The sequence below is a fragment of the Caloenas nicobarica genome, chromosome 1 (assembly GCF_036013445.1).
Source record: "Caloenas nicobarica isolate bCalNic1 chromosome 1, bCalNic1.hap1, whole genome shotgun sequence".
NCBI lineage: Eukaryota > Metazoa > Chordata > Aves > Columbiformes > Columbidae > Caloenas > Caloenas nicobarica.
The window spans coordinates 158,440,080-158,465,366 of NC_088245.1; the positions used below are offsets into that span (position 1 = coordinate 158,440,080).

General features: G+C 39.0%; 1 protein-coding gene across 2 annotated transcripts in view; it reads left to right on the forward strand.

Moving 5' to 3' along the window:
• Window positions 1-25,287, forward strand: part of NALCN (sodium leak channel, non-selective) — a 241,612-nt gene that overhangs the window by 74,513 nt on the left and 141,812 nt on the right. For both annotated transcript variants that reach the window (XM_065628719.1, XM_065628725.1), the window contains exons 8-10: window positions 13,239-13,381; window positions 13,500-13,604; window positions 16,345-16,431. In XM_065628719.1, the coding sequence (XP_065484791.1) occupies window positions 13,239-13,381; window positions 13,500-13,604; window positions 16,345-16,431 (335 nt within the window). The remainder of the gene's footprint in view (window positions 1-13,238; window positions 13,382-13,499; window positions 13,605-16,344; window positions 16,432-25,287) is intronic.

Sequence of the window (25,287 nt, forward strand, 5' to 3'; positions counted from 1 at the left end):
TTTTATCAGGCCCTGTTGCGATACGACAAAGAGTAATGGTTTTAAACTAAAGGAGAGGAGATTTAGGCTAGACATGAGGAAGAAATTTTTTACAACGAAGGTGGTAAAATGCTGGCCCAGGTTGCCCAGAGAGGTGGTAGATGCCCCATCCCTGGAGACATTCCAGGCCAGGCTGGACGGGGCTCTGAGCAACCTGACCTAGTTGAAGATGTCCCTGCTCAGTGCAGGGGGGTTGGACTAGATGACCTTTGACGGTGCCTTCCAACCCAAACTATTCTGTGATTCTATGACTCTATAAGTCATATAAGCTTGCATATAAGTCTATAAGCTTGCAGAAGTGCTGCTTTGCAATAGACTCAGACTGTGGTTTGACGTGTGTTAAGATCCGCAGTGGAGATTGCTCAGTTTGAGGCAAGGTACATGAATGTGTTCCTGTCGGTGTTACCGAGGAAGGCACACAATACTGAATTTACACCAGCTTAATGCCTTTGGGCCAATTTATGCTGGGCGTGGGAGAGCAGATAATACTCTGGCACAATTTAAGGTGCAGACAGACAATGCAAGTTGCAGTGTGAAACCTTTCATTACAAAGTGAAGCTCTCAAATAAAGGTATTTTTTAAGAGGCAGAGTCAGCTCATAGCTGTACCGTGCATTGTGCGGCTGTGGTGCTTTTCACATAGTATTCAGAGCCTTAAAGACAGAGTTAATGTCCTGAATAACGTTTTGTTTATTCACAGTGTTACTTTACATTTCTTACTTTACAGAAGTTAGATCTACAACCTATGACTCACGAATGCTTCCTTTATGGAAGAAAAATTAAAAAGGGCTTTTTGTTGAAGAATATAATTTACCTGGCTCAGAAGCAGCGGAACTTGGCTCGGCACCACCGGTCCTACAAGAGTTTTCCAGGCAAAACCCTAAGACAAGGTGCTTTTTGCACTTTGAACTCTGTTTCTTTGTAATGTCTGCATGCAGCATTTGGAAAAGGTAGTGTCTGTGTGCAGCCTAAATGAATGCACATTACTTTATGCATGTTATTGTTATTCCTTTTTAACTAGTAGGGATAAAATGGCTGTACTGGCTTTACAGAATTCTTTAAGGCTGTAAAACTGGACAAAACTAGTATGAGCCTCAAAAGGATACCTGTTTGAAAGTCCAGCTCGTTGCCTGGCCACTCCAAGATTGAGTCACCTTTACCTACATCATTCCTTATAGATGCTTATCTGACATGGCCATAAAGAGCTCCGAGGAGGCAAACTGTGCAGTCCTCTCAGTTATTCCAGTGCTTGCTAGTGCCTTCTAGCAGTTGTTTCACCTATATTTAAATTATTTTCAACCAGAGCACATGAATCCCGCTAAAAGCATTTAGTCAGTACTTTTGCAAGTTCTTTAGGAAAGTCACTGGAAGGACTTTTAATGCCCGGGCACCACAGATCTGTCTCACAATCACTTTTGGAAGCAGACATTTTTGGAGATTCTCTGTTGCATTTATCTTCATTTAGGAAGCCCATCTCCCAGGTGCTGTAAAATGAATGGATCTGGAAACAGTTGTGCCTTCTTCTCTTGACTACATCTTACAGTATCGATCTCTAGCTTTATTATTAATGTGGCAGGCAATTTAATAAGTGTTTTGAGAACTACATATTGATCAAATATACTGTTTTCCCAACATCTTTTTTGTTTTGTGGGGACTTATGTGGTAGAATTTCAGAACCATAGATCTAGCTCTGTTTCTGCTAAAGGATTGATAAAATTCCCTTTGGCTTCAAGCACTAGCATTCAGGCCAGGATTGAATATTTCAAACTTGTCACCTTCAACATCTCTAAGAATCAGACTGCATCCAACTATCTGAACATCAGCTCATGCCTGACTTTGGGCAGTGCAATTTAGAAATTGTGAACATAGTTTTCTCTTTAAAAATATTACATAAATGTGCTGGCAGAGCTTCCAAGTTAGGATCAGGATTTGTTTCCTGTTCGGAAAAATATGGGGACATAATGTACCAATATAAAACTCTACCCAAGCCATGGTAGGACCTGCAGACAAGTTACTGGGGCTAACAAGATGTGTTTATAAAGTCCAGCAGTGAATGTCCTTATGTATGCTTTTATTCCTAAGTTAGTGATAATTAGAGGTGCCTTCAGCTTCAGTGAAGGGAGTACATAGGCTTCCAAAGGTCTTTTTTAAGGTGAAGAGTAGGTGAAGAGGTAGTCACCATGAAGTAAATGGCATCCAGAAAGTCATCCCTGAATTTATGCATGTCACTTGTTTGCACCTTCAGATCTAAAAGCTCTGATTTCATATCGCCAACTGAAAACTATTTTCATATGGAAAATGCAGTCTGTTTAGCTCATGCTCTGATAAAAAATTACTGGGGTAGGTCTGATCTGTATTTCTTGGGAAAGTGCTTCACTGAGCAATGCCAAAACATTTTTTTTCATACACAGTCCTTTTTTTTCAAACCACATGTACATGCAGCACAGTACAAAATGCCACATTTTCCACTTTAGCAAAAAGCTTTGAAGAAAAATACATTAAATATCATATGTCTATAAGAAATTAAAACAGCTTTGAGTTAAAGCACAGAGTTGACACACACCTACACGGAGAATAAACATCTTTGCAGGTAAGCTTGATGTGGAGAAAAAAAGAGAGAAGGCATATCTGAGGAAAAAAAAAAGCCATTGATTTGACAGTGACAGATCCAGGAAATTTCTGTTATGTGTGTGTGGAACTATTTTCAGTAGTGCATAAAGATCAGAAAGGATTTCTGCAGAAGGAGATAATATTGAAAACAAGATTTAAACAGAGTGTATTAAAACTTTGAACGTTCTCTCTCCCCAAAAATATGTGGCAGTTCATACAGCTTTTCTTGCCAAAGGTTTTGATTTTTATTTCCAAATAAACCTACCAGCTGTTTAGTCTATTACTGCTAGTCTTCCAAGAATTCTTTTGATAACCAGTAGATCTCTAGTCATGCAAACACTTTCTTTAAGGCAGTCAAGAACAAAACAAGTTACATGTTAAGAAAATTTGTTTTCTTTTCAAGTCGACCTTTAATTTTCTGAAGGAGAGAAAAACGTCTAATCTTGCTGACATTAAAACCCAAGTTTTTTCTCTTTTGATGTCCAGCTAAAGAGCAAAATTTTTGAATACTCTAATCCCTCTTTTAAAATCAGAAATCTTTAAGATAGTCTCACCTCAGACAGTGTGATTCTGTTGTTGTTTGAGAAAAGTCTCTAACAGCATCCTGGCTTGTATCAGGAATAGCATGGCCAGGAGGACTAGAGGAGTGATTGTGCCACTGTACTCGGCACTGGTGAGGCTGCACCTTGAATACTGTGTTCAGTTTTGGGCCCCTCATCAGAAGAAGGACATTGAAGTGCTGGAGAGAGTTGAGAGGAGGGCGATGAAGCTGATGAGGGGCCTGGAGCACAAGTCTGAGGAGCAGCTGAGGGAACTGGGGCTGTTTGGCCTGGAGAAAAGGAGGCTGAGGGGAGACCTGATCGCTGTCTGCAACCACCTGAAAGGAGGTTGTAGCATGGAGGGGGTTGGTCTCTTCTCCCAGGTAACAAGTGATAGGATGAGAGGAAATGACCTCAAGTTGCTCCAGGGGAGGTTTAGATTGGATATTAGGAAAACTTTCTTCACAAAAAGGGTTGGCAGGCATTGGAACAGGCTGCCCAGGGAAGTATTGGAGTCACCATCCCTGGAGGTGTTTAAAAGACACATAGATGAGGTTCTTAGGGACATGGTTTAGTGCTAGAGTTGTGTTTTGGTTGGACTCAATGATCCTGAGGGTCTCTTCCAACCAAAATGATTCTATGAATCTATAATACAGCCATGTCTACTGTGGGGCTTAGGGAGCTACCAGCAGATTCAACCACTTCTCCCTGTCTCCACCTGCCCCGTATCTACATAGATTAGATCAGTGGGCAAACCTCTGGCTTACATCAACAAAGTAGGTAAATTATTTTACTTCTATTGGCATGTAACAGGTGCTAGGGATTATTTCATTCATTAATAGCTAAATAGGTCATTGAGTGAGTGTTGTCTGGGTTTTCTTGTGACAGTCAATCATAGAGCTCCTTTCTCCCATTTAGGAAAGGAAGAGTTTGTGTCTTCAGTCAGACTAGTCTCTTAAGATGTATCTGGCACTGTATATTTACTCCTGTTATTCAGATGTGTGGAGGCTAATGAGATTTCTAACATGTATCTGTTTTATAATGTCTCCTTGGCCGGTTTTACTGTCTGTTTGTTTTGTCCTGGTTTGGTAGGGTGTTTTTTTTAAATTTTTATTTTATTATTATTATTTTGTTTTTATTTTTTCTTACAGAAATGCACTGAGCTAAGTGCTGCTGCTGTTTTATTTCTAGTCATTGAATACTCAGCAGGTCTTTCTGGTTGGGATTTTTTACTTTTGTCCTCAAGTGAAACTTTTATTCTGAAAATAATAAAGTCTTGTTCAGTCATATACTATAGCTGGAGCAAATTAAATTAGGATGCTTTGAGGAAAGATTTTTAAAAGCATCTTATTTAAGATGACAGCAGTTTTACCACCGATTGTGGGAGGGGTAAAATTTCATGCAACTGCTTTTGAAAATGTTACCCATGCAAGAGGAGAGGACTGATCTCTTCATGTTAAGAGAGTACGTCCTCAGAGAAGTCTGTATGAGTCATAAATGATGTCTAGAGGAATTGAATGCAACTGAAGCAGAGCTTTAGGGCAGAACAGCAGCTTTGGTTGTCTAGGTTCCCTTGTTTCTTCTACCCCACAGTAAAAAACAAACAAAGAAACAAAACCCCTTCAGAAGCTATTGAAATGATACACTGTGGAATTTCCTCCTGGAATGCCTTCCTGTCTCCCAGTGTACCTGGCCTGCTGGTACTCATCGTCAGACTGGCCAACCACTTCCCACACACACTCACCAGCATGAGTTCTCTAGAGGGAATTTCAAGCTCGCTTTGGTCCTGTTCTATCACTTAAACCTATGCTGGGAGTAAGGAGGTTCTTTCCTCTGTTAAATATTTGTGCTCTTCAGTTTCTTTCTAATTGCTGATTGATTAGACTAGTTGAAACTTTAGGAGGAAGGGGTTGCACTGCAACTGGAAATGAGGAAACACATTGTCAGGGAGGTCAAATAAAATACACAGCTGTCAGTTTGAACATGACTTGCCAGATCTTTTTTAGAACTTTCTAGACATGATTTTTTTTTCTTTGTGTGGGGTGCTAGCCTTTATTTTCCTGAAAGGCTTTTGTCGTGAACTTGTCTGATTGTTCACTTCTTGCTGGTATAACTAGCACGCTGCAAATGCTCCATTTCGGCCAGGCAATTTCTTGTAATCCGTATTTCCCAAATTTGCACATAATTTTAGGGTCTCTGTGCATCTCCAGGTCCCCCAGTTATTCTTCTGTTCAGCTGAATCACTAACACATGTTCTCATTAGCTCCTACATCTTTTAGTGCATTTTTTCTGCCTCCACACATTTTAGTGCTTTCAAGACAGTTGCTACTAGCTGACCAGACTCAAGACTTGCTGAAATGATCTCTCATGGTAAAGCTTACAGTCATGCTACTCATTTAACTCTGCTTTTGGGTAAAGTATCATCGTGGTCACTTTAGAGATGGAAATGTTGCTTTGTGAATATGTTCTGTAGTTTAATTCTTCCATACTTCTTTCATTTGACAAAGCAGATATATTTTTTATTAATTAAGCAAATTAGTTAACACCATGCAGCATGCTAGCTTTGTTGTTTCGTGACTGCACTTAAAATGAATTAGATTGCTCAGTCTATGACTATTGGGAAAGTTGATGCAACAAGTGAATAGTTTTGATTGACAGTGTATGAAAGTCAATGCTGAATTTACATGCCTTGTGTCAAGAAAGATTTGCATACGTTATTTTCTCTCTGACAAAGAGATCCATCACCACCTCGATTTTAATAGTCATTAGCAGTGTTTAATATATGGCTGAATGACAATCCAAATACATAGTATCTGTATTGAGAGCCTGCTTTAAATTTGTCTTTTTAATATGAAATTGTTCATTAAATTTTAAATGTAACAATTTCTGTGAATTTTTGAATGTTTGGTTTCTGGACTGTCACTTTTACTGTCTGATTTTAAAGGCACCTACATACATAATATATTTTAAAAGAAGTAACAGTCCTATGAAAAGATGGCTCATTTTCAAAGGAATAAGTTAATGTAAATTATAGAGTTTCTTCTGTTTAACGTTTTTTATATTACGCAGTTTTGTCATAACATTTACTGTAGCAGTCATTTAGTATGACTGTACTTTATATCAGAGACATTTCATTGGAAAGACTGAGGTGGTGGCAGGCCCATCTTCACAGCGTCTGCTGCTCTTAAAACCAAGGCCTAGGGATTTTTGTATTCTTGGCTTCTAGATCTTAACAGTGTGTATTATTAGATTCTCTGAAAGGGAAAAGCACAGCTATGGCAGTGTCCTACTTCCAGGCTCCAGCCTGAGGCTCTGCCCGTTCTGTGGAGGATGGGAGCCCAGGGATCCAATAAAAGTTACGTCCTTAAAAATACTCTCTATGGAGAAGGAGAAGTGGGAGTTGTTGACTGTGCTACAGAACTTCCAGGTAGTTGTGTGCGACGTGTGAGCAATTCAGAGCTCAGCATTTCCTTGATTCTCATCAGCTGCCAGTAAATTTTGTAAAGTTGCCACACACCAAAACCAGCAGTGATTCTAAGAGAGAGTGTGTATTTGCACTACAGCTGTGTAACTGCAAATAGGAAAAAGCAGACAGTATTTATGCACATCAAGCCAGCTTATGAGCTCTGCTGACATTTTAGATCCCTACTTGCTAAGTTATTTGTGAATGTATAGCTGAGGATCATTTGAATCAAAAAAAGTATTAAAGAAAAGCAAATATAAACACTAGTCTGTCTAAATATCCATAAACATGCACACGTAAAGTCATTTTGAAGAGTATTTGTCTCTGTTTACACCATGGACTTATTCACAAATTTAAACCAGATTTCTTTGTAAAGCATAAAATATTACATGAGGGAGCACAAGCACTAGGACATGTAAGACACTAATGGCATAACTAAGCATGAACTGCCATGCTCCTATTTCCCCTGTGCACTCAATACATATGTCAACACTGCTAAATTCATATTGGTAGTCTAACACTTCTGAATAGTGAACAAATTTCTACAATACTTGCAAACAGTGCAACTACGTCCATCAACATTTCTTCTGAAAGTTGGCTGACTTTCCATCTTTCCATTACTAAGTTTGTAGAACAAATTGTGTTGATCCTAACACGTTTCCTATGTTTCTTTATCTCCTTTTTGGTGGTTTTATGCCTGTGGTCTCTGTATATAGTATTTTTTCATATGTAAAAGCTTCATCTTCTCATAAGGAAACATTTTCAAAATGGAGAACTGATAACACATCACTACTGTATGTTTGAAGTCACTACAATTAGCAAGGTCTAAAATATTGTGCTCAAACTGGCATTGTGTTCTTTCTGCTGTTGTAAATCAGTGCTTGACACAGTTTCCATTTTCATCTGTTCCCCAGCACAGTCGCAGGGAGATGGCAGTGGAGCTGGAGGTTTCAGTGGCGCTGGAGGTTTCAGTGGAGGAGCAGAGCATTAACATGTTTTGTTTTCCTTCTTTTCCTCCTCATTTCTGCTGACTGGCTAATGTGAGTTGGTTTGGGAGGGTAAAATAGACTGGATTGCTCACTCAGAGATGAGCAAGAAACCCTATGAAGCCATTTGGGATTTGATCTTTTTGTTGTTTTCAGTCCTGTTTACCAGCTGCTTCCCAGATGTGCTGACAACTTTGTCCTTTCATTTCTGGGTAATTTTTCTTCCCTTCTAGTTTCACCGAAGCAGTGGTGTAAGACAGCTGGAAAACCCTGACTGCAGGCAATGTTTTACAAATACCTTGATACTGAAAGATAAGACATAAATTAAAAGCCGGCCGGTCAGTGGGAATATCCATGCCTTGCAGGAACATTCAGCTTCATGATTTTATCAGTGATAATGAGCAGGGACAGGAACAGGGTTGATAACATTTCTGTAGCCAAAGTGAGAGGTCGTCTCTTCGTGGACGTAACACTCCCAAAACCACCTTAAGGACAAGTAGAGATAAATTAGACAGCAGCACCTGCTAGAAGGCAGCTTAGTTCTGCTGGAAAGTAGAAAAATCGATCCTTTTGCCAGCGCCCCCGGGAGCTGCCAGCCTGGGCTCGCGGGGTGGCGGCTCCTCCGCTGCCTGATGTTCCAGATGTGCCCGAGGTGCACGATCGCCATCTAGTGACTACTGGAAAGGGAGGAAAAGGAGCCTGTTACTGGCTGGCATCTGAGGCTTTTTACAGGTGACAACACATAGTATTTTAAGCTCTTAGTAACAAGGCGTGCATTTTTACTTGCCTGAATAATTCCTGATCAAAAAGAAAAAAAAATACAAAATCAAGCTTTTAGGTTTTTTTCCTCTCATAAAGTGGTCCTCCCACAAATTTTCTTTCTCAGCAGCTTCACAGCAGGCACAAGAAAACTGAGAGAACCCTGATATGGTAAACCAAGGTAGTAAAAAAACGTAGATGCCACGTGCAGAAAATGCTGGAGTCAGTGGCATACCTGAGCTTAGTTTTCATGTTTTGTTTCTTACTTGGAATAGCTACAAATCACATAACACAAAGATACTAATAAAACACAACACCTTGACATTGCGCATGCTCTAATAATATGGGATTTTGAATCTAGAAGCAAGAATGTAACATAGAGTTAGGAAGAAAGGATTCTGTTTCTAGATTTAGTGACTTTTCCATGTGACCTTTTAGTTCTGCTCCTTTAATTCTGCAGTTATAAAATTACACCATTATTCAGTGCACTCCCTTTTTGATAATGTCCATTCACAGATTATAGCCAGAGTTGTCACAGAGTGTAGTGGTGTGACAGCGGCACAGGAATAAGTGGAAAATCCTGTGTGTTTACAAAATATAAAACACATATAAAATAGCATCCTTGCATAGTGATACTGTTGTTCTCCTCTGTCAATTGTGAGTTTTTATTGTTTTGTTTGTGTGGTTTTTGTTTTGGGGGTTTTGTTTGGGGTTGTTTGTTTTTGTTTTTGGTTTTTTTTAATGAATACCTTCTATATTCTTTATATATTTAGAAGATAGGGGTTTGGCAGGATAGGTTTCTTCGCTCCCCTGTGGAAAATCATCACAGATGCACTCTGGCTTTTTCAATTCTTTTCCCCCTGCTTCTCTATTCATTTGCATAGCATGAAAGAGCCAAGTGACCTTGCTCCCTGGAATGGCATGGAAACCAGTAGAATTTTCTTTTATTACAACCATTTAGGTGTTAAAGCAACTACTTCCTCCATAGCCCTTCAGGCTAATGCTCCCAGCTGGAAGATCTCAAAGAAACAAATGCATGGAAGAAGGCATAAGACCCCTGCATTTCAGTGCTGAATGCCTGTATTCCTAAATGTGCATTATTAGTAGGGGTACAGTTTGCTGTCTTTTCTTCTGTAAGGTATGAAGCAAGTAAAAATGTTGCATAAGTTGAGCAAGATTCAATGTCATTTCCTACACTCCACTAAGTCTCATTTTCTGGACTTCTTTTCCTTCTCTTTTTGATAATGACCATGTGCGGTTGTAAAACATTTCCAAAGCTAGAAGTGTTTTTTGGTTGCATAAAAGCGGTCTTTTGATACTGATACAGATTCTGATACTGATTTATTTAATTTTAATCTGTGTATTGAGAAATGTTATCCTTCCTTGTTTTGATTAACCGTCGGCTTGGTTAAATAAATTGTTTTATTGTAACATCAAAATGTGGAATTTATTAGACAAGTTCAAAAAAAAAGCACTGAAACAAAAATATCAAAGTACATTCATTTATTTTACCTCTGTCATCAGAAAGTATCTCCTAAATGACTTTAATCTTTCTTGCCACAAAGGTTTAGCCATCTACTGAAACAAATAGGAAAATTATCATAAATATTTTCAAGATATTTTTATTTATTTACTAAGATTTGATAACATTCTAGATGCAGATTTTGGAATCCTAGTCCCAAAGTCAGAAAGTCAGTTTTGCCATGTCTAGGTTTTTTGTAATGTGTCCCACCATCACTTAAAATGTTGATACTTTCTCTCCCTCTGTATGGCTTTGAACATGGTGAGAAAAACAGAGCATGCCACTGTGAGGGTCTTTTTAAAAACTTACACATTGGCTCTAGGAAGATGTAGTCAGATATTAAATAAATACTCCGGAAAAATAGAATTGGCTGCTGATTGTCTTTAAATGTAACTTTTAGAAAAGCAAAAATATGCAGTAAGGCAGATGTTAACTAAGAATTACTCTTTTTTTTTTTTTTTTTTTTTTGAAAGCAAAACATTTCATGGTGTTGGATCCCTTACTGTCATGCTTTTATTCTGTATCCAGTTGAAACAGTATTTACAGAGATAGTTAACAGCATGGTTCCTGGCATCAGTATTGAAACCTTTTTCACTTTCTAGTCACATATGTTAAGAATCTATATTCTTAGTGGCAATTGCTTTCTAATAGCCTGAAGAACACCTGTACCAGCTATCTGCAAGCCATATTTTTACTTTAGTGTCACAGACAAACATATATTATTTTAATTGGATTAATCGTGTGTTTGTGTCCATTCACAGTACTACTTTACTGTGGCAGATGGCCCAGTGTATGTGTTATAAATACTTTGCATGACATCCCCTCTATTTTTCTAATTGTCACAGTGACTTTCCCATTGGTAATGACTAATTACAGTTTCCTAGCCAGCAACTTTTAATAGATTCTTTTTTTTCTTAATCTCTGCCTGTCCTCAACAGCACTGTTTTATTCAATAATTTAATCAGTTCAGCATCAGTATAGTAATAGATAATTGAACCATTACTTTATGAATTTTTGAAACGCAAAATACCCATGAAGTAATCACTGATGAATATTTCACTATTGATGGAGACCACTCTATTTTCTGTAGAAACAGAAAGGGGTTTGCTATCTATGCTTGAATGCTTTTTCTTTCCTTTTATTTTTATTTCTGGCCCTTGGCCCTGAGAACCATATGCAGTAGATAGGAAGGAATCCAATAACCAGAAAAATTAACAGGAAGGATTAACATTTTTGTCTAACGACCATGACCGTGTTAACCATTCAACACCTACATATCAAACAAATGAGTTTATACAGAAAAAATTCCATTTATCCCTGTCTCCTCTTATTGGTGACAATTTATCTGCAAAAGGGACTCCCTAAGGCAAAACCACTTCTAGGTGCATCCCAGCTGTGTTAGCAGACAGAAGGATGTAGATGCTGCAAATTCAGTGGGAGAATAAGAGTGCAGAGCTCCTTATAGGCCGGTGGGATCTGGGGGGAGGAACTTGTGAACTCAGGAATTTCTGACTAGAACCAGCCCTTTCGCTGTGAACAGGATCAGATATTTGACTCATGCTTGCTATCCGTACGTTGCTGGAGCCGTGATGTTCTGCCAAGGGCAGTTCTCCTCACACTCCCTGTCTTTTCTCCGAGATGTTTCATGAAATGAAACAGCAGTGGAGCGGAGCTGGCAGGTGTCTGTAGAACAATTCCACGATTTCACAGCAGTTTGTGAGATTTCGCAGTTTAATTTCACAGTTTAATTGTGTTCCTTCTCGGAACAAAAAAATTACTTCAAACAAGAACGCCGTACGAGCCCTCACCACAGTCTGTATTTTGAAGCTGTCCTTGCAGACATCAGGAGGAAGGGGAAGGTGGCGGGATCGTATCATCCCTCAGATTTTACGATGAGTTTGGATCTCGTAAAGTTTTCTTTCATCTCCTCCCCCTGCTCCCCAGAGTGATATAGGAAGTCCAACTTAAAAATGCTTTAATGTTTTTTTAAGGCAACACATATACTTTAATGTGGCTGCCCAGGCTGCCTGAACTGCCACACTGCTCTACAGCTTGTTGTAGGCCAGGGGTGTCAAACCCATTTTCACTGGCGGCCACATCAGCCTTGCTGTTGCCTTCAAAGGGACGAATGTAATTTTAGGACTATTTATACAGTCCTACAATTATCTTTGTACAGTTCTGTTTTAAAAGGTCTATGTAAACTAAATCAAAGAGATTTAAGTCTTGCATTTTTTGAATGCTAGATTTGCTTTTAATTAACAAAAGCAAATATTTGTAATAATCTACTAGATATGAGACTGGTTTTGAGAGCAACAGGAAAGTAAAAGGCTTTCAGAATAGAATCAGAAATGGTGTATGGCTTCTTTCTACTCCATGGCAAATCAATAGCACTAGTTTCACCAGTTTCAATAACACTAGTGGAAACTCAATAGTTTCCACTCAATAACTGCAATTACGTATTAACTAAAAAGGGATAAAACATTCAGGCACTTTTATGCAGCCTTTAGCTTTTTCGATACTTCTCTCCTCTCTGACCCTCCACATCCTCCAAACTGTTACATGTGAACACATCTTCTAATCAGAAATACCATAAAAATTACAGCAAACTATGCCTCTGCACTACGCTTGAGCAACTTGAAATATTCCTGTTAGCACAAGCAGAAGAGGGAATCACTGACATCACGTAATAATGCAAGATACAGCTGGTAAAATTATAAATACCGCAGAGAAAAACAAACAAACAGAACAACGTTATTTTAAAAACTCTGCTGTGCTGTCTTCTGCAAGGCCCATTTGTTCTGTGCACAGAGAAATCCCAAAAGGTGTTTTCTCTAACCGTAACTTTATTGGAATGATAATCCTGTAAGCGCTTCACTGTGCTTGCTAGTGTGGGGCACCTGCTTGGTGTGTTGCTGCTTGCTCAGTGTTGCTGATATTAATAGTGATTCCTTTCACCTACTGAATGTTGATCCTGATAGCTTTAATTAAATCTGCATTTTCTCACGGATGCTGCTGAAGTCATGTGATGGGACAAATTCTGCCCTCGGAGACATTTGCTAATTGCCAGTAAACCCATCTAAAGGATTATGCCTATGTGTCCAGGGAGAGAAGGGAGTCCAGTCTGATACAAAACCAATTCATATTCAAGTGTAAAAGGAAGAAATGTGGAAATGCACGTGAAAAACTTCTCTTTGAAGGAGGAGAGGAGAGCTGATACCCTTTAGAGTAAATGAAAATAGAATAAATAAAAGATTATTGTTTCCTGATACTGAAAATTTTCAGGGAGGCTTAATCCAAACATTTTCATTTTTCCTCTGACAGGCACAAGCATATTTACTGTTTATGAAGCTGCTTCTCAGGAAGGCTGGGTGTTCCTTATGTACCGAGCAATCGACAGCTTTCCACGATGGCGTTCATATTTCTATTTCATCACCTTGATTTTCTTTCTGGCCTGGCTTGTTAAGGTACTGAAAAATGTGTTCTTTTAAACCTGTCTGAAATGTAGATCATATTAAAATGAATTTTGTCTCTTTTCTGCTTGCTGAGCTTTGCGTCAGCCATTCTTTCGTGCTCTTTTTTCAGAATGTTTTCATCGCAGTCATCATTGAAACATTTGCAGAAATTAGAGTGCAGTTCCAGCAGATGTGGGGGTCCAGGAGCAGTACCACTTCTACTGCCACCACCCAGGTGAAGCACCTGAGATACTGAGATTCTCTGGGGACTTGATTTGGTTTAGTTTATGAATGAATTATAAATCAAAAATTCCTGATATTGTTATATCTGATTTATTTGACTTTTCATGTTACTACGTGTATTTTAATGTTGATATATGAATTTTAATATCAAATTAAATTCTACAGTATATTATTCAACTAGGCTTTCTTAAAAAAAGAATAATAGAGAAGACTCTAATATGTTTCTCTATATCACTGACTGTGTTATTGCTAAGTTTTTATTTTCTTTTAATGAAGTAGTATAATGCTTTTTTATCATGTCATTGGTGGGTTTGGAATTAAGAGTTGCTATCGACTATCACTTTCCGTGCTAAGGAGGAAGAGCTGAAATTGCAAGCTATAGCTGGAAGATGAGAGGTCAGAGAGTAGCTGAAGTGTTTGGGGAAGCTGATCCTGGGACTGAGAAGGGCACGTTGAGACCAAGGAGGAATTAGGTGCTGAGGCACTGGAGGAGCTGTGCTAAGATCTGAGGTAGATGCAGAAAGTGAGACCCTCAATATGAGATAATGGGTAGGAAGAAGCCATGACAGAAAGCATGCACGTGTGGGCTGGAAAGAGCCAGTATAAAAAACAAGGGCTAACGGGTTAAGATTTAAATTCTTCCACTCATTATTTGTAACAATCATATTACGATTATTGAATGTACAAGAGGCCGGGCTTTTCCAGGCTAGTGCAGTTTGCCATCTACAAGAGGGACCAGTACCGACTTCTTGCAAAAAGCCCTCAGGAAGAAAGATACGAGAAACATACCCATGAGGAAAATTCTTCTAACCTCTATAGCTATAGACTATTTATTTTCTTAAGCCAGAGGATTTAAGTGTCTCAGAATTATTTATTAAATATTTTCTGATATGCCTTTCAATATTCCCGTAATCCATAGGTAAATCTTTTCTGCTTTCTGCTACAGTTTTCACCTCAAATAGACTTTGTGGCAATAATTTCTACTCTATATATGTCTTTGTCAAAGCAGACTTAGTGATATCAATTTAAAATCTAATTTTTTTAAAAAAGGACTTTTCCATGTGACACATTCTTAGCCTTAGGAATGTAATGCTTGTTTCATCTGTGATGGGACAAATTCCTGAGCCACATGGGCTTACCTGACAAACTCTGAACTAGAAGCTGGAACAGAAAGATTGATGAAAGAAACACAAGCAGCAGCCAACATTAAGGAATTTTAAGGATAAAAGGTATTCCCAAAATAATGTCATCATGCCAAAGAATATGGGCATGTTGAATATAAATTGCATCATGCAAAATAAAAAGAGTGTGCTCGCTGCAGACAAGCAAATGGTTACTTTGTTCCTTGAGTCACTGGTATGATGGGACATAAAGGGAGTCCAGTTTACCGAACTACAAAAATGATTTATGCTTTTCTGTATTAAGAAGGGCAGAAAATTTCTCACAGGGTTTCTTGTGCAAAGCACCAGACAAAAGTTAAAAACCTTGCTTGTTTTGCGCATGAAATAACCTTGAGAAAAAGGAACAATATCTTGCTTCGTGTGCTCACTTCATAAATCATTAAATTGGTCTCGAAACTTAGTCCTATAGAAAAATAGAAAAATTAGTGTCTGAGAGTCAAAGTCAAGGAAGGGGTCTCTGGAGAAGGATAAAAGGAGGTTCTTGTAAAGCGCTTTAGCACTGCACAGTAAAGCAGGCTACAAAGAGGAGTAACTCGGTGGTGATCTGAGCGGGCAAAACCTCCTGGTGCAGGGATGCTACATAAGGACTCGGCAGCGTGGCAACCATATTTGTGTGATACTGCCCCCGGTCTGATGAGCACATCTCACAGGGTGGCTTTTGAGCTTCGACCACGCCGCTGTGGCTGTGCGCTCGAGGTGACTCGCTTAAGTGCTGAGCGTCAAGGGAAGGGTGGGAGTGAGATGGGAACTTCACCACACTTCATTGCATAGTATATGCAGACTCTCGGGTGGCAATTCAAGATGCTGAAGCCATTAATTTCCTTTCAAGGACATCGTTAATCACTTAGAGACATGGTTCCTGACTGTTCTTTCTGTCCAGCAGTCTGCATCACTTTATGTCCTAATTTCTGAGGGAGAAAAATATAAAAGCCAGAATGCCTATACCATCACTACCAGAGGCTATTGGTAAAATGTGAATACCACTGTGGCCACAGGAGCCTTTTCCCCTGACTTCATTAGAGCCGGGATACCACTCAGCAATTTGCAGGATTATAATCTCTAAGTAACAGTACAGAAGGACTGTACAGCTACTCTTGATAAGCATCAGTGCAACAAACATTGTCTGACCCTTGGAGTAAAATAATTTTGCCAGTAAAAAAGGCGAGATTGTCTATTATTTCCAAATGTGTCGTAAAACTTATTTTTTGGTCACAGTGTATTTGTGTTGTCTCAGGATAAGCTTACCTTAGTAAGGAATTTATTCTGATTGGGTGCCACCAGCTAACGATACTGATCAGAGGTTAGTTGAAATGGTTTCTACATTAGGAGTAACAGAGACATACTGTATTTCATTTTATCTGAGTAAAATTCAGAAACTATAAATGTTGGAAAAATTGCATGTTGCTTTTTCTGTAGCAGTAAGAACCATTTCCCTCTTATTTTAAACTGGCTATCATCAAAATGTATGCAGGTCCTTAGGGGGAATGTATTTGATTTCACTTGTATTTATTGGCACGTAAAACATTTCTGACAACAATTTTCCCTTTCAAGATGTTTCATGAAGATGCTGCTGGAGGTTGGCAGCTTGTGGCTGTTGATATGAATAAACCCCAGGGCAGAGCTCCGGCATGTCTACAGGTATGACACTGCTTTTTAATAAATCAGTGTGTGTAACCAGCAACACTCAAATGTTGGCATAAGGAGACTGTAGTGAGAAATAGCTACAATAGATTTAGTCATAAATTTCTTCAAATCCATTGTTTTCTGTAGGCTTGTTCATGAAAATCACAGATCAACAGAAAAAGATATACTACCCCCAAAGGGAGAAGATTAGAAAAATGCTCTATTTTGTGTGCTCATGAGAGAACGATTTGAGGTTTTTAAAATATAAAATGACATAAGTAATCACCCTTTATCTCTCAGACTTTATATACAAACTGATTCCACTCCTAAGTTATTCACAACAGAAATGCTTGTTTATTACCTGCAAAATGCAATAACATATGCCAAGAAGCATGACTAATCATAATAAACACAGAAGCACCTCATTTCTCCTGTTCCATCTTGAAGGCAGGCTCACAGAAGTGGGAAGAAGTCAGAAAGTAGTAAGCCATACAGTGTGTGAAACTTCCAGATTTAATATTCTTACTTGGATGTAGGTGAGTTTGTAGAACTCTATTCTCATAAATAAATCCAGACTAAGATAAGTAATATTTTTATAAATCCCTTTTTATTACAGCACATTGTACAGCAGCTCAAATTTTTATTTGCAAGTTAAATGTCACTTCTGGATGCAACAAACTTGCTTCGGAGTAGAAAGCCAAATCCACTATAGCAATCTGATATCATGATGTTTGCTGGCAGTTTTGCTTATGTTTGGTTTAATGTGTAAACAAAATACATGTACTTGTTGGCAGCATGTACATTGCTGAACGCTAAGGTGGCAAGCACCTTTCATCCCCTCTACAAGCTATTCTCAAATATCTCTACTTCGTCAAACCATTGTCATATATTTAATTATAGCCTATGTCTTAACTGATAATTCCTCTTCCAAAATTTAATTATTGATTTTGACAGCAAGAGGGACGTTGTTTGTGGTGTTCTCAAGTAACACTCTTAGGTGCATGGATAAAATATAGCTGGACTCAAAATGAAAACTCCAGATGAAAGTTAAGATAGCATCGGACTTACCTGGTCTGTTTTTGTCCTTAGCATTGCACTCTTGCCCCTTTTAGGAAGCATGTGAACACAAAGTAAATTGTGTGCCAGGGAACAAAAACTTCATGCAATGGTGGGTGCTGCAACTTTTTACAATTGCAACTCAACTAGCAGTTTTCTTTTCATTCTTCATCCCTTTGTGCAACATCTGCAGGGTTTATAGTAATCTATGACCTTGCTGGATGTCAATCCAAGGAAAGCAATCCAAAGGAAAGCAGTGTGTTACAATATTATTTTTTTAGGATAATGCCCAAAATAGGCTTTATTTTTATGAAATATAGACTAAAATACAGCCCAAAGAAAGCCAAATCTCAAAGTCTGGATAAACACATGCACTTTTATTCATCTCATCATGCATTATTGTTTCAGTTCTATCAATCCAAAGTAGAAAGAAAATAGACTTCCTAAAAAACATGTATTTAAAGCCTTTGCAATATATTAAAGGTTTTCTTTATGCTTTAAGTCCCTAGTAAAAGAGGTACTAGTTATTTCCTAAGGGCTTGGGTGGGTTTTGTTCATTAAGAGGAACATAGTGCATACATCTGAATCTTGGAAAGAATTAATCAGATTGGAGAATGTATATCCTGCCTTTAGGACACATTCAATTAATATGCTCTGACCTTTTTTAGCTAAGTATATTGTCATTCAAAATCATGTGAAGAATGGAGTTCTTAGAAAAAAAGTAGTGAAGACTCTCTATTGCCCTGTATAATTTTAATTAAATTTTGCAATAAGTTTGGTTTTCTTCATTTGTCTCTGGGCTCTGTAAATATTACTGCTCCAAATAGGACAATGAACATAATTAAAAGTTCTCTTTCAACAGTTACATGGGTCTGGATCTTTGCTTTGGTGAAATTCCACTTATTCAGTGTATCGAGTTATTTAGAATTTACTTTCTCAACAAACTATACTGTGCATTCAGAAAGTAAATATCCTAGTGGCCAAGGGAATGGAGAGGGACTCTGGAGATCTGGGTTCAATTGACTGGTCAATCACAAATTTCCTGTAGACCTTGAGAAACCTACTTAATAGGAATCTCTGTTTTAGTTCACATTCCTTATGGTGGAAAAGTGTATCCCTCCCAGATTTGGCTACTATGATGTTTAAACCTACTAATTACTTGAGAAGCACTCCAATAAGATGGACTTGTGCTATCGAAGTTGGTAAACAGATACATCCAGCTCTCTCAGGCAAGAAGTGACAGAGGAAAGAATAATGTGATTTATTGGTGGTGTGTAACATAAAAACTGCACTAATACAGGATTTGGAAGACACTTCATAGAATCATAGAATGTCTTGAGTTGGAAGGGACCCACAAGGATCATCGAGTCCAACTCCTGTCCCTGCACAGGACAACCCCACAGGTCACACCATGTGTCTGAGGGCTTGTCCAGTCTCTTCTTGAACACTGTCAGGCTTGGGGCCGTGACACCTCCCTGGGGAGCCTGTTCCAGTGTCCACCACCCTCTGGGGGAAGAACCTTTTCCTCATGTCCAACCTAAACCTCCCTGGCACATCTTCCTGCCATTCCCTTGGGTTCAGTCATTGATCGCCAGAGAGAAGAGCTCAGCGCCTGCTCCTTCTCCGCCCCTTGTGAGGAAGCTGTAGCCACCATGAGGTCTCCTCTTAGTCTCCTCTTTTCTAGGCTGAACAAACCAAGTGACTTTAGCCGCTCCTCATATGGCTTCTTCTCCAAAAGCTTCACCAACTTTGCAGCCCTCTTCTGGACACTCTCCAGTAGCTTTACATCCTTTTTATCCTGTGGCACCCAGAGCTGCACACAGTGCTCCAGGTGAGGCCGCACCAGTGCAGGGCAGAGCGGGACAATCACCTCCCTCGCCTGGCTGGCAATGCTGTGCTTGACTTCACATGGACTACCTGGATTTACTGGGTTTTTCTAGTCTGGCCTTTGTACAAACATTCTTACCCTCACAGACCAGGTCAGGGGCTTCAGCCTGGCCGGCCTTGCTGGCTGAGGTAGAACATGTCAATGGCACGTGGAGCAACGCAGGTCTGGTGTTATTCCTGAGCAAACAATAATTCCAATGGAGATACCATGTAGGCTCTGTGCAGAGCCTTCGTAATTCGCTTCGTCTCACACAAATGTGGCACCGTTGCACCAAACTGCTCGAATTAGGTAAAGTGGATACGCAGGCTGACTGTGTCTTTACACTTGTCTCACAGCTGATCTGCAAAGGGGGATTACAAAGCGGTTGCAGGATCCCGTCTAGTGAGTCGTGTGCCTTGGTGTGTCTCAGCTGCTGGGCAGGTGAGCACCCCTGTGCTTGCCAGGGTACCATATTGTCCCTCTCAGGAGCCCACCTGCCTTTCCACGGGGCGCACGGGCAGAACAGAACCAGCATGTGCACACAGATCCGGGTCTGCAAGGGGCTCTCGCGTACAGCAGCATAGTAGTTAAAAGTAAATAAGAATAAAAGTAAATCATGGGAGATTAGCAAGAAAGGCGGGCATTAATCTGATGTTTTCAAATAACTTCAGCTCAGACGCCTAACTAAGTTTTCTAAAGTTTTTTAGAAGTGACTGAAAGTGGCAGCATGAAAAATTAGCATCAGTATGGTTTCTGATTTTGACTTGCAAAGCTATCCTAATGTGGGGCAAAGAGGCTTTTATTTTGGCATAATGGTTTTAAATTTATTGCATTTTTTTCTTTTGAGTGATCCCAAAAGTGCTTTGTGATCTTTTTTTACTTATTTTCACTGTTCCCCGTGACCGGCATTGATTTTAAATATTGATTTTCTTTTGTCGCTGAAAAATAATCTTTCTGTTTTCCATTTCAACATGAACCATTTGGCATGAATGCACGCTGAGGCTCCCACATTGCCACATTATTTTGCTGTTGTTGATATTACTTCAACACATTGTAGTGTTTTAGAACTTCCTGCCTACCGTGATTTACTCCTACGAGCACAGTAGGAAGCTCTCAGTTCACAAATAAAGAAAAACTGAGCACCAGGTTCCAGAAAAAATCCCTTAAAAAACTCTTTGAGCATGTATTTACCCCTTTAATCCCACGTTAAAGGCATAATGTGTTTCTTATTACTCCTTTCCTGTTAATTTTATAGGTGGTTGATGTTTTTATCACTCCTTCCTTCTCTTTGTCTTCCTGTCCACAAAGACTTGTAAAATACACATTCAGATTTAAAGCTGAACTGGAAAATTTTAACTCACATGTCCTCTGTGAACCTGTGGCCAGTGTTACTAGCACCAAGTAATGACATCTTCAGTCTTCTCAATACTTAGTTTTGTAATGAACAGAGAAAGTCTGGAGCTGTGGTTCTTGTGAGGATGAATGAGCCAGACAGCAGTTCCCTGTTCATGCTAATATTTTGGGGTCATGCGTCCTGCAGAAATGAAACACACAGCTGGAGGTGGAATGGTATTCAGGAAAAGCTTGGGAACACTGTGTGTGATATGTCAGCATAAATGGAAGTGGTCACCTACTCACAAACTGTATGTGCACTCCTACTCTGCTACTAAAATCTTCAACAGATTAAAAATACTGTATTCACTTTTAATCATATGTGCTCCATCTAGGGGAGAAATAGAAGGTCACAAAGCTATGATCTGAGTGAGCAAGTGACATTATTATGATTACAGTGTTCTTGAGCATATGATTAATGTCAGAAATTTAATCATACCTTTTGGCTCAAAAAAAAGTCTTTCATGCTACATATTTTTTTCATAACGTGTTACGGAATTCTGTACAATTACAGAATTTTATAGGTCTTTCAAGGATAGACAAACAGATCAAAAGTAGTATCAAAAGACAGAAAAAATATAGAGGGTGGAGGAGACATGGCCAGAGAATCAGGAGTTGAGTGTTTTAGCAGTTTCATAATGGATATATTGAATGAGAGGGAGAGAAATGAGATAAAACAGTACTTAGGGATTTTCACTGCAGGAGTAACAGAAGAGAGCACAAGTGAGTTTTCTCTTCTTTCATGGGAAGTAATTATTGGTGAACCAGAAAAGTGTGGTAGTCTATTTATATACTAGTTTGCCCTTTCATGTAACTTTGGAATCAAGCAAAAGGTATACCCACTCAGTCCTATTCTCTTTACCTAGAGTGACTTTCATTAAATTAAATACATATATAATACATTTCTTCCAATTAACTGAAATCCTCTCTTACAATGAAAGAAAAATCTTTGCTTTCAGTTGGCTAAAACTAACTTTTCATTTGATTGAGCTTATTATTTGAGTGTATTATATGAGTTTATTCAGAAGCAGATTAAATTGATTCCAAATCCTAAGGCTGTCATTAAAAAAAATAATGTACTTATTTTTTTCTGTGCCCTGTTCTCATTTAGAAAGCTTAGAAATTGCATCAGCTAACAGACTCTTAGATGGTTCAGTGATGTACTTGGCACTGAAACAGGGCTGCAAAACAACCATATTAGTTTTACTGAGGAGACTCAGGAGCAGAATATGCAAAGTGTAAATGTAAAAGCAAGCTGGTAGTTTTGGTGAGGTAAAAATGGTGAAAAAAAATGAGGTAGAATGGAAGACTCTGCAGGGAAACTAAGCATATTGGTAACAGAAGAACATGCACAAATTAGGTCCAGCCCCATCCAAACTTCCTATCCTGAGTTACATATGAGAAGTTTGTAAATCCTGGGCACTGTGAAAAGAAAAAAAAAAAAAAAAGACTGCCACTATTTTGACTTGTACATTGGGTATGGGAAGAAATGGTGAAGTGTGGTGAATGGAGTAAAGGGGTAGAAACTCCAGTCGATGCTCAGATTCTGATTGGGGATTCGCAAAATGAGCTGCCATTAAATGTGTGCTCAGTGTCAGCTTTGTGCCATTTCAGGTGAGGAGGTGTCACGGTTTAACTCCAGTCAGCAGCTCAGCACCGTGCAGCAGCTCAGCACCGTGCAGCAGCTCACTCTCCTCCGGTGGGATGGGGGAGAGAATCAGAAGAGTAAAACTGAGAAAACTTGTGGGTAAGATAAAGCCAATTTGAGAGATAAAGCAGAAGCTGCGCACACAAGCAAAGTGAAACAAGGGATCCATTCACTGCTTCCCATGGGCAGGCAGGTGCTCAGCCATCTCCAGGAAAGCTGGGCTCCGTCACATGTAACAGTTACTTGAGAAGAAAAACGCCACAACTCTGAAGTCCCCCTTCCTTCTTCTTTCCCAGCTTTATACACTGAGCATGACATCATATCATATGGAATATCCCTTTGGTCAGTTGGGGTCAGCTGTGCACTCCTCGCCTTCTTGCAGACAGGCCAGTATGAGAAGCTAAAACGTCCTTGGCTGCTTAACAGCTGCTAAAACACCAGTGTATTATCAACATTTTTCTCATACAAAAAACAAGGCACTGCAGAAAATTAACCCAGCCAAAACCAGGACAGGAGGGTAAAGCCGCTACCATCCTTTGCTCCTGCTCGCCCCCGTTTTCAGGGGCTGTAACCACAGTAAAAATGGCAACCGAAGTGGCAGTGAGTTTGCTCCTGGGACACCCCAGCTCACTGTCTCATCTGGTAACGTAAAGTGGTGTTCACTTCAGCTTATGAAGTCACTAATTCAGACAACTGAACTGACGTAGCTGGAGGAAGGTGGGGACAGGGCAACTATAACATAAATGAAATGCTGCTGCAGTGTTAAGAGCCACTCTCTTTTTCTGATACGAATTAAAAAGATGCTATCATAAAACTGGAGAACCAAACATATTTTGCCCATATACATTTTTTACATACTTAAATTTGCCACTTTTTACTAAAAAAGCCCCAAAAAATAGTAAGCCCCATGGTGTAGATATCAGAGTATGCATAAAACTAGCAGGCAAACAATGCATTTGCTGTGTCTCCAAAATCAGTTAGTACCAGAAATAGGCATATACGGATCATCCTTCTCTGAGCTTCTGAATATCCATTTATGCCCTCGTTCTCTATCTTGGACTCCATCAGTCATTCATTTAAGGACTTTCTGAAGTGGATGTTAAATTTAGGCCATTATATTTAGTATGCATTGATGGATTTATCACCTATCAATTTGTCTAGCCCTTTTTAAAATCCATTTCTTGTTTTGGCCTCCAGAACATCTCGTAGGAACAAATTGCATAAAGTAACTACGTAGAATTTTAATATTGAGGAATTAATTTGCTGATATTCCCGAGGTTACTCAGAAATTACAAAAAATGTAGTGCAAAGATGATTCGTTTTGATTTTGAGATGGATGCTCCTTTTCAACAAAACACAGAATTTGAAACAACAAAACTTGGCAATGTTAGGATCACAAGCTATTGCAACATGCAGTCGGTAACAAGAGGAGGGCAGACATGGGTCTCTGAGGACAATAAACACCAAGTACAGGGGATGGTTGGTTTATGTTTGTGCTTGTGTATACAAATAGAATTATCAGTGATAAGGAAATTTCAGAAAGGGAAACAGACTTTGGATATCAGGAAGGACTGTTAAAAAAAATATTAGTTTATTTGGTGACAAGGCTGTCACTTGTAACACAACTTTCAAATCTCCCACAGGTAACATTCTGGCATTAACAAACAATAATTAATGTTTATTTGATTCCTATTGTAATTTTGTCTGTGCTTCCATTTCTCTGCTATTGTAGACATGCGTCTAAAACAAAAGTAATTTCAAGGGGGTACTGAACTTCATTCATATTTCCAGTCTACAAGGCATATGACAAAATTCCTTCCTTCCTGCCTTGCCGCCCTTTCTTGCTTGCCTGCCTTCTTTTCCTTTAAAACCATTATACTGAAGCACATACATTAACAACAAGTTAGAGACATGGTTCTTTTAGGTTAATAGTTTCTTCTTTGTAGTTTTCCATTAACTTGCTGAACTGTCTGTTCTCGTTCATTAAAACCCAAGTAAATTACTAACCACAGTTGGTAGTAATCTAACCACAGAAGCTAAACAAAAAAGAAAGAAAACATGTTATTGATTTCACTGTTTTGCATTTGAGCAAATAGATTTCATGAACATGACTTCCTCAGTATGATAATGTAATTTTCCTGCAGACATGAAGTATCAGAATCCCGTTGCAAAGACAAAACGGGTAGGTGTTAAACTATGATTAAGCTCATAAAAGGGTAGTGGTTTTCCCTGGCAGTGTTTTTCATTAGAGGAGGGCTTGCTGCAGCAGAAAACATGGTCACATCAGGCCCTTGGCATCTCCGTGGGAGATTCAGGAACAAGTATTTGGAATTTGTCTGAGGCAGCAGGTTTTCAGAAATCTTTGTATGTCAGAGTTATGGAAGCCTTGGCTGGCACTAATAATCAGTGAAGATCTCAGAACTTCCCTTTATTTTTGGCAAGGTGAAAGCAGAACCTTTTGTGTAACTCCTAATTTTTAAACAAGGCTTGAGAAAAACTTTCTGCTCTACAAGTAGTAAGTTTTGCATAGTGAATTTTTGTAATCTTGACCATCTTTCACACAGACCTGTACAGTTCACCGATAAATGGCACTGAGTCGTGACATTCAACTCTTCCAACATCGTGGTCGAATTAATATGCTAAGAATCTGTCATGATAAAAATACGTAAGTTGTTATAATATTTTTAAAAGACTTTCAGCTATGTAGAATTTTTTTTTACTCTCATTCTTTTTGCTGTGATCTGAATAGCAGAGTGGACCATTTTCTAGCATTCTTTTCAGCAGTGGACTTCAGTGTGGATTGTACTCATAATTTGCACTTAGAAATTTTGGGTCACGTCAGTGTCAGTGGATTGTAGAAACTATTCAGTAGTGCCACTAAAATTAAAGCTCAGCTGAGTTTCCTTTA